This window comes from Rana temporaria, chromosome 12 (assembly GCF_905171775.1).
Source record: "Rana temporaria chromosome 12, aRanTem1.1, whole genome shotgun sequence".
Classification (NCBI taxonomy): Eukaryota; Metazoa; Chordata; class Amphibia; order Anura; family Ranidae; genus Rana; species Rana temporaria.
In genome coordinates this window covers 25589020-25602290 of record NC_053500.1, presented here as the reverse complement: position 1 = coordinate 25602290, position 13271 = coordinate 25589020, and the positions used below count along the sequence as shown (strand labels likewise).

Genomic DNA, 13271 nt, shown 5'->3' with positions numbered 1-13271 from the left:
GGGTTTGTTGTCCCCCTCTGTGCTGTGTGTCCCCCTCTGGGTTCATTGTCCCCCTCCGTGCTGTGTGTGTCCCCCTCTGGGTTCGTTGTCCCCCTCCGTGTTCGTTGTCCCCCTCCATGCTGTGTGTCTTCCTCCGGGTTCGTTGTCCCCCTCCGTGCTGTGTGTGTCCCCCTCCGGGTTTGTTGTCCCCCTCCGTGCTGTGTGTGTCCCCCTCCGGTTCATTGTCCACCTCCGTGCTGTGTGTCCCCCTCCGTGCTGCTGCTATCCGCGCTCCATGTTCCCCCCCCCCCATGCTGCTCTCCCTTTCCACACTCTGTCTCCCCCTCAATTCCCTCCTCCACTCCCTCTGTCCTTAATCTGTCAGGATGGAGAGTGGAGGTAGGAGCTGCTAAACCCGGGTCCTTCCTTTTCCGAATGAACAGAGTCCGTGATCACGGACTCTGTCCATTCACATAACTGAAACATCATAACCTGTGTTTACGATGCTTCCGTTTATGAATGGAGAGGAGCCTCCTGTCCAATCATTTTAGCTGAGGCTGCAGAGAAAGGGACTGGGGAATCTGTGTCCCTTGGTCCCTTTCTCTGTCTCAAAGGGGAGATGTCAGGGGTCTATTAAGACACCTGAAATCTCACCAAAGCCCCCCAACAGGGCTAAAAAAAAAAAAAAAAAAGCAATAAATAAAAAAAATGAATTGTAAAAAATAATAAAAATGTAAATAAAAAACACACTGACACAATCCACTCCCCCCCCCCCCTAAAAAAAAAGAAGAAGAAGAAAGCACTGTAAAAAAAAAAAACATAACAAAAAAATTGTAAAAAAATAAATAAATACTGACACATGCCACTGTCACATGACATTAAAAAAAGTATCGGTAATCGGTATCGGCGAATACTTGAAAAATAGTATCGGTACTTGTACTCGGTCTTAGAAAAGTGGTATCGGGACAACCCTACTAATAATACAAGTTGAAATTAAAACACAAGATGGAGATCCAACTCTTGTAAAACTGAATGTAACTACAACAGTGAGGTACTCAAGAATGAACACAAGATGGCAGTAAAGCTCCAAAGTCCACTGCATATAACATATAACATTTTTTTCCCTAAATAGCTTCCTTTACCTTAGTGCAGTCCTCCTTCACTTACCTCATCCTTCCATTTTGCTTTTAAATGTCCTTATTTCTTCTGAGAAATCCTCACTTCCTGTTCTTCTGTCTGTAACTCCACACAGTAATGCAAGGCTTTCTCCCTGGTGTGGAATAAGCCTCTTGAGGGGGCGAGCAGGAGTGTCAGGACGCCCACTAACACACAGCTTCTTTCTCTATCTGCAAAGTAGAGAGCGTCCCGACCTGAGTTTTCTTTTGGTGGTATTTGACCATCTCTGTGGTTTTTATTTTTTGCGCTATAAACGAAAAAGAGCGATAATTTCTGCTATAAAACATTCACAATAAAAAAATTAAAAAAATCAAATTTCTTCATCAGTTGAGGATAATATGTATTCCGCTACATATTTTTGGTGAAAAAAATCCCAATTGATGGACAGCAGTGGGCAGCAATGACAGGCGGCAGTGGCACTGATAGCCAGCACTGACTGGCATCACTAATGGGCACTGATTGGTGGCATTTGTGGGCAGTGGTGGGCACTGGTTGCTGGCACTGGTGGGCACTGATTGGTGACACTGTTGGTGCTATAATGTAATCAGTGCCCTGATTACATGTTTTGTTGCCCCCTGCAGCATGGAGATGCCGCTGATCAGCTCTCCTCGCCACACACGCTGTCAGTGTGAGGCGAGGAACAACCATTACTGGCATCTCCGTGTTTACATGTGACCAGCTGTGATTGGACACAGCCGATTACAAGGTTTAAAAGCCGCGGACGCGGCTCCTTACAGAGATCGTGGTCGTGGCGTGCTAGCCGATCACATGGTTAAAGAGCCGAGGACACAGCTCTTTACAGAGATCAGAGGGTCGCCCCGTGTCCTAGCAACAAGGTGCAGCCACGATCGCCGCGCGCCCCTGCGGGCGTGTGAAAGCGGGCATTCTGGGACGCCGTCATATGACATCGTCCCAGAACGGGAGCCGCACCGCCCCGCCCTCATTTGATGGTGGGCGGGCGGCAACTGGTTAAAGAAGACATTCACAAGTTGTGCTAAAGTCGCGTTGAGCAAGCCGGCGTCAAAGTCGGACGACTTTAAATCCGCCCTCCAGTGTGAACCGAGCCTTACACAAAATAAATAAAAAATATAATTATTATTACTATTATTCTTCTTCATTTATTTTTTGGGTTCGGGGTTGGGTGTAAATTTATTATTATTATTAATAATAATAATAATAATAATAATAATAATAATAATAGTGTATTTATTAAGGTTAGGGGTTCATTGTTTACATATTATTACATATTATTAATTCATTTTATTTATGCTGATCTTTAGTTATTTGTGCATTTATTGTACATGAATGTATTCATATATTATTATTATTATTATTTTATTTTTTTACATTTGAGCAGAAAATCTCACAAAAATGCGCAACAAAATTCTGAGGTGTGAATGGGGTCTTCTGAAGGTGAGGAGACCGCTGATTGGATATATATACAAACACTGATCCATTTATAAAGTAAGAAAGTGGTGCAGGACATGGTCAGTGACACAGCTTCATGTAAATGAAAGGATAAGGTCACCTTTGAGAACATATAACAACTCCCCAATGCTGCCCCCCTCCTCCCTATGGGAGAATACTCCCACCACATTCCGGCCCTGTGTGTCAGACTCTCCTCCCTCTGAGGAGAAGTGTTGCACATGCGCAGTGTACGCTCTGTCAGTGAGTGCCGGGGACGCGCACGCAGCCCGGAGCGGAGAGCACGCTGTGTTGTGGCCGCGCACAATGGAGTGGTTGGAGCGGTGTGCCTGTGTGGTCCGGTTCGGGCTCCTCAATGAGGGGTTCCGCAGATACTCGGCCCTGGGCCTGGCCTGTGTGACGCTGGGCGGCTCTCTGGTGAAGGAGCTCTGGCCGTTGCCGGATTCTTACTTCAACAACAAGAGAAACTTCCTCAACGTGTGAGTAGACCGGGACCGGGCGGGTCACGTGTTCGGGGAGAGGGGCTGTCAGCTCCTGTCAGTCAGGAGAGAACAACATGGCCGCCCTCTGGCCAATGACACTGAGGGAACCATAGAGTGATATGAGCCTCACATAGTCCGTGACTGGCTGTCCTGTGTGAGCTGTGACAACAGGCTTCCCACAAACACTCCACTGTCACAACTTTATTAACCACTTCCATACCGGGCACTTATACACCTTCCCGCCCAGACCAATTGTTAGCTTTCAGCGCTGTTGCACTTTGAATGACAATTGCGCGGTCGTGCTACACTGTACCCAAACGAAATTTTTATCATTTTGTACCCACAAATAGAGATTTCTTTTGGTGGTATTTGATCACCTCTGGGATATTTATTTTCTGCAATAAAAATATCTGTTTCTGTTATAAAACATTGTAAATAAGTAAGTTTTTTTCTCCTTCACTGATGGTACTGCACTGATGGGCACCGATGAGGTGGCACTGATGTGGTGGCATGGATGGGCACTAATATGCGGCACTGATGGGCACTGATAGGCGGCATGGATGGGCACGGATAGGTGGCACAGATAGGCGGCACGGATAGGCGGCATGGGTGGGCACTGATAGGCGGCATGGATGGCCACTGATAGGTGGCATGGGTGGGCACTGATAGGTGGCACGGGTGGGCACTGATAGGTGGCACGGGTGGGCACTGATAGGTGGCACGGGTGGGCACTGATAGGTGGCACGGGTGGGCACTGATAGGTGGCACGGATGGGCATAGATGGGCACTATCGTATGCGTTGTACTAATGGATGCCAAACAATGTCTGCCAATCAGTGATGCCCATTGTGGGCACTGATTGGCATCCATTGCGGCACTGATTGGCATCCATTTTTTTGTGTCCTCATCCCTGGTGGTCTAGGGTGGCATACTTTTTTTTTTGCATCCCTGGTGGTCTAGTGGGCATCCCTGGTGGTCCAGTGTGGGCATCCTCGGGGGGGGGGGGCTGTGCTGATAATCGATCAGCACAAACCCCCCCCCCCGTCACAGGAGCAGTCGATCGGCTCTCCTCTACTCGCGTCTGTCAGACGCAAGTGAGGAAAAGCCGATTACTGGCTTTTCCTGTTTACATCGTGATCAGCCGTGATTGGACACGGCTGATCACGTGGTAAAGAGTCTCCGTGAGAGACTCTTTACCTTGATCGGTGTTGCGGGGTGTCAGACAGACACCCCGCAACAACGATTGCCGCGATGCGGGCCCCAAAATCCTGAGGACGTCATATGACGTCCACTCAGGATTCTACAACCACTTTGCCGACGTCAATTTGTCATTGGCGGGCGGCAAGTGGTTAAATCTCAAAAAAAAAACAACATTTAAATCGTTCTATTCTTTCCTGGGACTCTGCGACTTTTCTACAGTTTTCTGCTAAATTGTCTCCTGAATTGTGCAATCTGTTTTCCTCTAGTGTTTTCCCTATAGTGTTTTCCCTATAGTGTTTTTTCCCTATAGTGTTTTTTCCCTATAGTGTTTTTTCCCTATAGTGTTTTTCCCTATAGTGTTTTTCCCTATAGTGTTTTTCCCTATAGTGTTTTTCCCTATAGTGTTTTTTCCCTATAGTGTTTTTCCCTATAGTGTTTTTTCCCTATAGTGTTTTTTCCCTATAGTGTTTTCCCTATAGTGTTTTTCCCTCTAGTGTTTTTTCCCTCTAGTGTTTTTTCCCTCTAGTGTTTTTTCCCTATAGTGTTTTTCCCTCTAGTGTTTTTTCCCTCTAGTGTTTTTTCCCTATAGTGTTTTTCCCTATAGTGTTTTTCCCTATAGTGTTTTTCCCTATAGTGTTTTTCCCTATAGTGTTTTTCTCCTCTAGTGTTTTCCCTCTAGTGTTGTTTTCCCTCTAGTGTTTTCTCTCTAGTGTTTTCCCTCTAGTGTTTTCCCTCTAGTGTTTTCCCTCTAGTGTTTTCCCTCTAGTGTTTTCCCTCTAGTGTTTTCCCTCTAGTGTTTTCCTGCCCTCACCAAAAAACCTTTCCTTGTCTTTGCAGCTATTTTGTCAAGCTTTCCTGGGGCTGGACATTATCTCTTCTCTTGCCTTTCATCGGACTGACCAATTACATTGTGACTCGGAGCGTCCCCGCCGTGTTTCGCCGGATAGGCGCCTTGCTCGTAGGAACCATCATTTGGTACGTCTGCACAAACTTTTTCATGTACGTTGAGAACGTTACCGGCAGTTGTTATGTCTCCGAGATGCAACTGGAGAATAAAACGGAGCACGGGGACAAGAGAGAGTGTATCAGGAGCGGAGGATTCTGGGTCGGCTTTGACATCTCCGGTCACTCGTTCCTGCTCCCGTATTGCGTCTTGATGATTCTGGAAGAAGCGGCCATACTACGAGATGAGCGGATTAAGAAGCACGGGATGAAGCCACTGATTCACGCCCTGGTTGTGTCTCTGGGACTATTGGTGTTCATTTGGGCACTGATGTTCTTTTGTACTTCTATCTACTTCCATAGCGTTTGGCAAAAATTATATGGAACTTTCTTCGGCATCCTGGCCTGGTACGTCACTTATAGGTGGTGGTATCTAAAGACATTGTCCCCTGGACTTCCTCCCAGCTCTCCTCCCGGAAAGGGCCATAGAAAAGTGAAGTAAACCAACACTACGCAGTATTATATCAATTCTCTACAATGGGCCTTTTAGTTCAAGACCATCATAAGGAAGCATCAGCCAAAATGTTTGTTGTTGGCAATATGGAGCCTTTATATGTCTTCCCTCTAAACCAGGGATCTTCAAACTACGGCCCTCCAGCTGTTGCGGAACTACAAGTCCCATGAGGCATTGTAAAACTCTGACATTCACAGACGTGACGGGAATTGTAGTTCCTGAACAACTGGAGGGCCGTAGTTTGAGAACCTCGGCTCTAAACCTTGGGCTTGAGTTATGAAAGAAATAAATACAAATAAATATATATATATATATCTCTATCTATCTAGAGATATATATATATATATATATATATATATATATATATATATATATATATATATATATATATATATATATATATATATATATATATATATATATATATATATATATATATATATATATATATATATATATATATATATATATATATATATATATTTTCACAAAGAGTTAGTCCGGCTTATCAGTAGATAAGTCGACCTAACTCAGAATCTACGCCGACCTAAGTTTAAGCGTATGCTCAAACAGAGATACGCTTAAACATATCTAAGATACGAGGGCTTGCGCCGTCCTATCTTAGATTGCAATATTTTGGATGGCCGCTAGGTGGCGCTTCCATTGCGGCTGGCGTAGAATATGGTAATGAGGGGATGAGGGGATACGCCGATTCACGAACGTACGCCCGGCCGACGCAGTACTTTTACGCCATTTACGTAAGAGATAGGCCGCGTAAAGTCAGAGCTAGGCTCTAGTGGAATAGTAATGTCAAGTATGGCCGCTGTTCCCGCCGCAAAATTCGAAATTTTTACGTCGTCCACGAATCGGGATATACGTCGTTTACGTCCACGTCGAAATCAATAGGCCCGTACGGCGTACTTAGCCGCAATGCGCACTAGGAAATGTAGGCGCATGCGCAGTAGCCAAAAAACGTCAAAAACGTGAGGTCAAGCCTCATTACCATTAAACACGCCCCCCTCCAACCCATTTGAATTAGGCGCCCTTACGCCCGCTGCGTTTACACTACGCCGCCCTAAGTAAGGAGGTAAGTGCCTTCAGAATCATGTACTTGCCTCTCTTACTTAAGGCGGCGTAGTGTAAACACGCTAGGCTACGCCGCCGCAAATTAGCGTGCCCCTAACTGAATCTACCCAATAATCTCTACTTCTAGATAGAGATTCTCTCTCTCTGTCTATATATATATCTATCTATATATCTCAAGCCCAATGTTTGAGGTTTACATAAACCATCTAATGACTGTACTGTGGCATCAAATGTCATGGCTGAAATGATTAAGGTGCATCTAAACCCAAAAATAAAACCTGTAATATATTAAAGCTTACCAATTCTTAAGCCGCGTACACACCACCATTTTTCATGTCACGGAATAAAACAACGTTTTTCTGAATGCGATTCCTCTCAAGCCTGCCTTGCATACACACGATTGTGATAAAAAATGCTTGCGCACACAGCTCGGTGACGTACAACACGTACGACGGCACTATAAAGGGGAAGTTCCATTCGAATGGCGCCATCCTTTGGGCTGATCATGCTAATTTCCGTCTCATAACTTCTGAGCATGCACGTTTTTTCCCCCCATCGTTAAAGCGTAAACACGACCGTTTTTCACGATGAGAAAAACGACGACGAGAAAAAATAGAGCATGTTCTAAATTTTGAATGCCCATTTTTCTCGTAAAGAAAAATGCTCTGGAGCCCACACACGACTGTTTTTTAACGACCAATTAATTTTTTTTTATTTTTATCGTCATGAAAAACGGTCGTGTGTATGCGGCATTAGATGTAGTGGCTGCATTCACTTTTCCTTTTTTTCAGTCTTTTTGTTCCCTTTATTATCATCTGGAGATCCTGCCAAGAACACTTCCTGTCCTAGGGTGACAACTCTATCTTTGGAGGAGCAGTGTTGTCACGCTAGGTTCTTCTGATGTGGAATACAGACCTCTCCACTTCTGTATAGTCTCCCCCCCAAACTGTCATCGAAAGCTCCAGATGCAAACTTGTGATCAAGAGCTTTCTATCACATGACAGCCACTCACAGCAGTCACATGGGCCAGTAAGTGGCGGATAGGGGTTAAGAATGAAAGGAAAGCGCATAAAGTGTGAACATAACTAAGGACTGGTAAGCTGCAATCTACATTTTTGTTCTTGGGTTTATATACACTGTATAATAATATAGATAAAGTATATTCCTGTACCTCTTTTGCCCAGGGACACAGATGAGCCCTGCCCTGCCTGTGTAGATAGTTTGTATGCTGCGGCACTTTCTGCTCAGAGCAGAAGATGGGAGAGGTTGAATATGTGTTTTGCAGGATCGTGCCAACCGTAGGCCTGCCTAATATACTCTTCCTACCATCCAAAAGAGACTGTGTCACTTTGCCCATTCAAGTGACAGGGTCTCTGAAAGATTCAACCTTCCCATCCACCTTGTCCACCGTCCCCAGCAGCTTCAAGCCTCTGTTGGAGCCAGGAGTCTAAACCCTATACAGTAAAACCTTGGTTTGCGGGCATAATTTGTTCCAGAAACATGCTTGTAATCCAAATCACTTGTATATCAAAGCATTCTTTTTACAGGGTATAAAAGAGAAGAGAGGCACCTCTAAGTGTAGCAATAAGAAGCTAAATGTTGTACCTTCATTAAATGTACCGTATTTATCGGCGTATATCGCGCACTTTTTTGCCCTGGGGCAAAATCGTGGGTGCGCGATATACGCCGATACCCGCTTTCCTGCGCCGAGGTTTTGAATACTCCGCCGACATATACCGAGCGCAGTACACTCGGCCAGTCACGGCTTCTTCCGTGCTCACGTCCTGGACGTGAGCGCGACAGTTGCCGAGCCTGCCCGAGTGTACTGCGCTCGGTATATGCTGGCGCAGTATTCAAAACTCGGCGCGGGAAACGAGCGGGGAGGCATCGAGGACGCCGGACCCGACGAAGAGGACACCCGCAGACGGACGCCGGATTCGCCGATGGACGCTGCGCAAGACACCAAAACTGTAAGTACAAAAAACTATTTTTTTCCACAGGAATGGGGGCAACTTTAGGGGTGCGCGCTATACGCGGGAGCGCGCTATACCCCGATAAATACGGTAACCATATTGCTACACTTGCAGGCTCCTCTCTTTTCAGTTGTGACATGACGCTACTCTTATATCAAGACATCGCTTGTATATCAAGGCAAAATGTATTAAAACATTTTGCTTGTCTTGCAAAACGCTCTCAAACCAAGTTACTCTCAAACCAAGGTTTTACTGTATAAGCTCGGTGTAGGATGATGCCAGAGCTTACACAAGGTAGATGACTTCCTCTCCTCTTCCTCATATGACTGTGGTGGGCCTGGCAATTGGCTGATCCATTCTAAGCACTTCATCTTTGGTGAAGGGAAGGAGGTCACATGCTGTTCCATACCTTGAAGCACTAGATCAGTGATGGTGAACCTTGGCACCACCGATTTTTGGAACTACATTTCCCATGATGCTCCACTACACTGCAGAGTGCATGAGCATTATGGGAAATGTAGTTCCCAAACATCTGGGGTGCCAAGGTTCACCATCACTGCACTAGATGTTTCCTGTGCTCTCCACAAGCTCTGGGTCTGTGTTGTATCATGTTCAACTGCTCAGGCCTGAGGGATGCAATCTTAGATCGGTGGGGGGTTGGGGAGTATTTTGTCTGTGGATCTGGCAAACAAAACCGAAGGGGTTGTGGCAAAGGTTTCTACCAGTAGGTGAACGGTGAACCTGACACTTCACCCTTGGCCTAGGCTCACTCTGGTGTGTGGAAAACTCTGCATAGGAATCGCACCACGTTCCTGTGCACATCACATGGGATGTTTGTGCGGTGCGATTTGAGCCATACGTTTTGTCTGGCTCAAATCGCATCCACCCTGAATCTCATCACACGGGCGTGCCAATTCTGGCAATCACACTGTGTTTTGCGTTCTGTTTCGGGGTGTTGTTAACCACTTAAGACCCGGACCTTTAGGCAGCTAAAGGACCCGGACAGTTTTTGCGATTCGGCACTGCGTCGCTTTAACTGACAATTGTGCGGTCGTGCGACGTGGCTCCCAAACAAAATTGGCGTCCTTTTTTCCCCACAAATAGAGCTTTCTTTTGGTGGTATTTGATCACCTCTGCGGTTTTTATTTTTTGCGCTATAAACAAAAATAGAGCGACAATTTTGAAAAAAATTCAATATTTTTAACTTTTTTCTATAATAAATATCCCCCAAAAATATATAAAACATTATTTTTTTTCCTCAGTTTAGGCCGATACTTATTCTTCTACCTATTTTTGGTAAAAAAAAAAATCGCAATAAGCGTTTATCGATTGGTTTGCACAAAATGTATAGTGTTTACTAAAAAGGGGATAGTTTTATTGCATTTTTATAAATTTTTTTACTACTAATGGCGGCGATCAGCGATTTTTTTTTCGTGACTGCGACATTATGGCGGACACTTCGGACAATTTTGACACATTTTTGGGACCATTGTAATTTTCACAGCAAAAAATGCATTGTCTACTGTGAAAATGACAATTGCAGTTTGGGAGTTAACCACAAGGGGGCGCTGATGGGGTTATGTATGACCTCATGTCTGTTTCTAACTGTAGGGGGGTGTGGCTGTAGGTGTGAGGTCATCGATTGTGTTTCCCTATAAAAGGGATGACACGATAGATGACAGCGCCACAGTGAAGAACGGGGAAGCTGTGTTTTACACACAGCTCTCCCCGTTCTTCAGCTCCGGGGACCGATCGCGGGACTCCAGCGGCGATCGGGTCCGCGAGTCCCGCGGTCACGGAGCTTCGGACAGGGTCGCGTGCACGTGCCCTTGACCCCCACGCCATGGCTTAAAGAGCCATGTACATATACGTGGATGTGCCCAGCCGTGCCATTCTGCCGACGTATATGGGCGTGAATGGGTCCTTAAAGCGGGGGTTCACCCTTAGAGGGCACTTTTCCCCCTTCGCTTCCTGCTCGTTATTACTAGGGGAATCGGCTATTTGTTTTAAAATATGTGCAGTACTTACCCGTTTACGAGACGCATCCTCTCCGTCGCTTCCGGGTATGGGCTTCGGGAATGGGCGTTCCTTCTTGATTGACAGGTTTCCGAGAGGCTTCCGACGGTCGCATCCATCGCGTCACGATTTTCCGAAAGAAGCCGAACGTCGGTGCGCAGGCGCAGTATAGAGCCGCACCGACGTTCGGCTTCTTTCGGCTACGAGTGACGCGATGGATGCGACCGTCGGAAGCCTCTCGGAAGAATGTCAATCAAGAAGGAACGCCCGCTCCCGAAGACCATACCCGGAAGCGACGGAAGAAGATGCAGCTCGAAAACGGGTAAGTACTGCACCTATTTTAATACAAATAGCTGATTCCCCTAGACCGAACGAGCAGGAATCTAGGGGAAGAAAAAAAAAAAATTTAGAAATGGGTGAACTCCCGCTTTAAGTGGTTAATCTAACATTGGCACCCTCAGCACATTGCATGGATGACGGGGGCGATGTGGGGAAATGCAGCGAATCTTGTGCGTTTCCTGCATCGCATTAGTGTGAACCAGGGCTGAATGGGCAATATGACCGTGTCTCTTTTATGCTTCAAGTAGTTAGCTGTCCTATTGAGATTGTATGACGTGCCAAAGTACATGAACCCCGCACAGGCTCTGGACAGTGCTAAATCACATTTTGGGACAAATAGGGTGCCGGAATACTCCTAGAGTTCTGCCTTGTATGACATTTAAATATCCCAATGCAGAAGTACAATTGTTCTTTTTAAACCTATTGTTTTTCAAACCGCTTTCTTTGCTATGGGCAACACAGACTGGTAAACGGCACATAGGCAGATGTCCCCTAGGAAATAAAATGTCTTGAAAATGTATTCTATTTTATTCTGTGTAATTATTAATAATTATTTAATTATGATTAATACTTCAAAATGCTGCAGATGAGTTCAGTATTAGTTGGTGAACGTCATCTCTAAACCTGCCATCATGTCTCTAATCTTCACAGCTAGTTGTGTTTTTTTCAATAACTGTAAATGATGCTGCTACAGGAGGTAAGTGCGTGCTGCACTGCGCTTGGTACAGACACTAATGTTGATTGGTTAAAAAAAAGAAGTTTGAACGTTTTTAAGAAAACATCAAATATATGAAACACTGTGTAGTTCACTCCTTCGTAGCTGTGTCCTTTCCTGTAATCTGTTCTCTTGGTCAGTTTCTGCATGCCTGCTGGAAGTTGGAATTAGGCTTATAAAGGGTGTTTCGGCTCTATTAACCAATGGGTGGGAGGTACTTGAGTAGGATTACATTGGGAGTGTCAGCATTGTGGTGGTGATCACTAGTAGTGCATGCAGGCTGGAGACAGCGGGCCAGATTCTCAGAGGAGATACGCCGTCGTATCTATGCGCCTGATTCTTAGAATCAGTTACGCATAGATTTCCCTTAGATCCGACAGGCGTAAGTCTCTTACGCCGTCGGATCGTAACTGCATATTTACGCTGGCCGCTAGGGGCGTGTACGCTGATTTACGCGTTAAAATATGTAAATCAGTTAGATACGCGAATTCACGAACGTACGCCCGGCCGACGCAGTACAGTTTCGCCGTTTACGTTAGGCTTTACCCGGCGTATAGTTACCCCTGCTATATGGTGGCGTAAGTGAGGCGTCCCAATGTTTACAGTTTCGCCGTTTACGTTAGGCTTTACCCGGCGTATAGTTACCCCTGCTATATGGTGGCGTAAGTGAGGCGTACCAATGTTTAGTATGGCCATCGTTCCCGCGACGAAATTTGAAAATTTTACGTCGTTTGCGTAACTCGTCCGTGAATGGGGCTGGACGTAATTTACGTTCACGTCAAAACCAATACGTCCTTGCGGCGTATTAGGAGCAATGCACACTGGGAGATTTCCATGGACGGCGCATGCGCCTTTCGTGAAAAACTTCAATCACACGTTATTTACATAAAACACGCCCCACTGTTCCAAATTTGAATTAGGCGGGCTTACGCCGGCCGATTTACGTTACTCCGCCGCAACTTACGGAGCAAGTGCTTTGAGAATACAACACTTGCCCGTCTAAGTTGCGGAGGCGTAACGTAAATCGGATACATTACGCCGCCGCAAAGATACGTCGCTGTACAAGAATCTGGCCCAGCGGCGCTATGGCAGTAAAGCCAGCCATAGATGGATTGAATGTCAGTCGGATCCGAAGGGACCGGCTGAGATTCGATCCATGTATGGGCAGGCTGGTTGTACTAAATATTACTGGTGCTCCTAGTAAGTAGCCAAATATGCCGATCCAAGAAAATGGAGAACTCGTTGCATATCGCTGCTCTTTATTTAGTCATATTTTCTTAAAAGCTTAAAACAATTAAAACCCCTCCAGTCTATGAAAGTTTCTCATGCCAAAGTGCACGCTTGCTCAAAGCCTTGGCTCATCCATCGTTGGTAATGTAACCTCACATCGGTGTCCCTGAGGACTACAGAGGGGAAGTGAAGAAG

The 13271-nt window shown here is 45.7% G+C and overlaps 1 protein-coding gene across 1 annotated transcript; it reads left to right on the top strand.

Annotated features, from left to right (window-relative positions):
- The first annotated feature begins 2843 nt into the window (after nt 1-2843).
- FITM2 (fat storage inducing transmembrane protein 2) lies at nt 2844-5725 on the top strand. The gene is made up of 2 exons (XM_040331649.1): nt 2844-3059; nt 5099-5725. Exons 1-2 carry the CDS (start codon nt 2887-2889, stop codon nt 5703-5705), a joined length of 780 nt encoding a protein of 259 aa, XP_040187583.1. The 5' UTR covers nt 2844-2886; the 3' UTR covers nt 5706-5725.
- Nucleotides 5726-13271: the final 7546 nt, after the last annotated feature.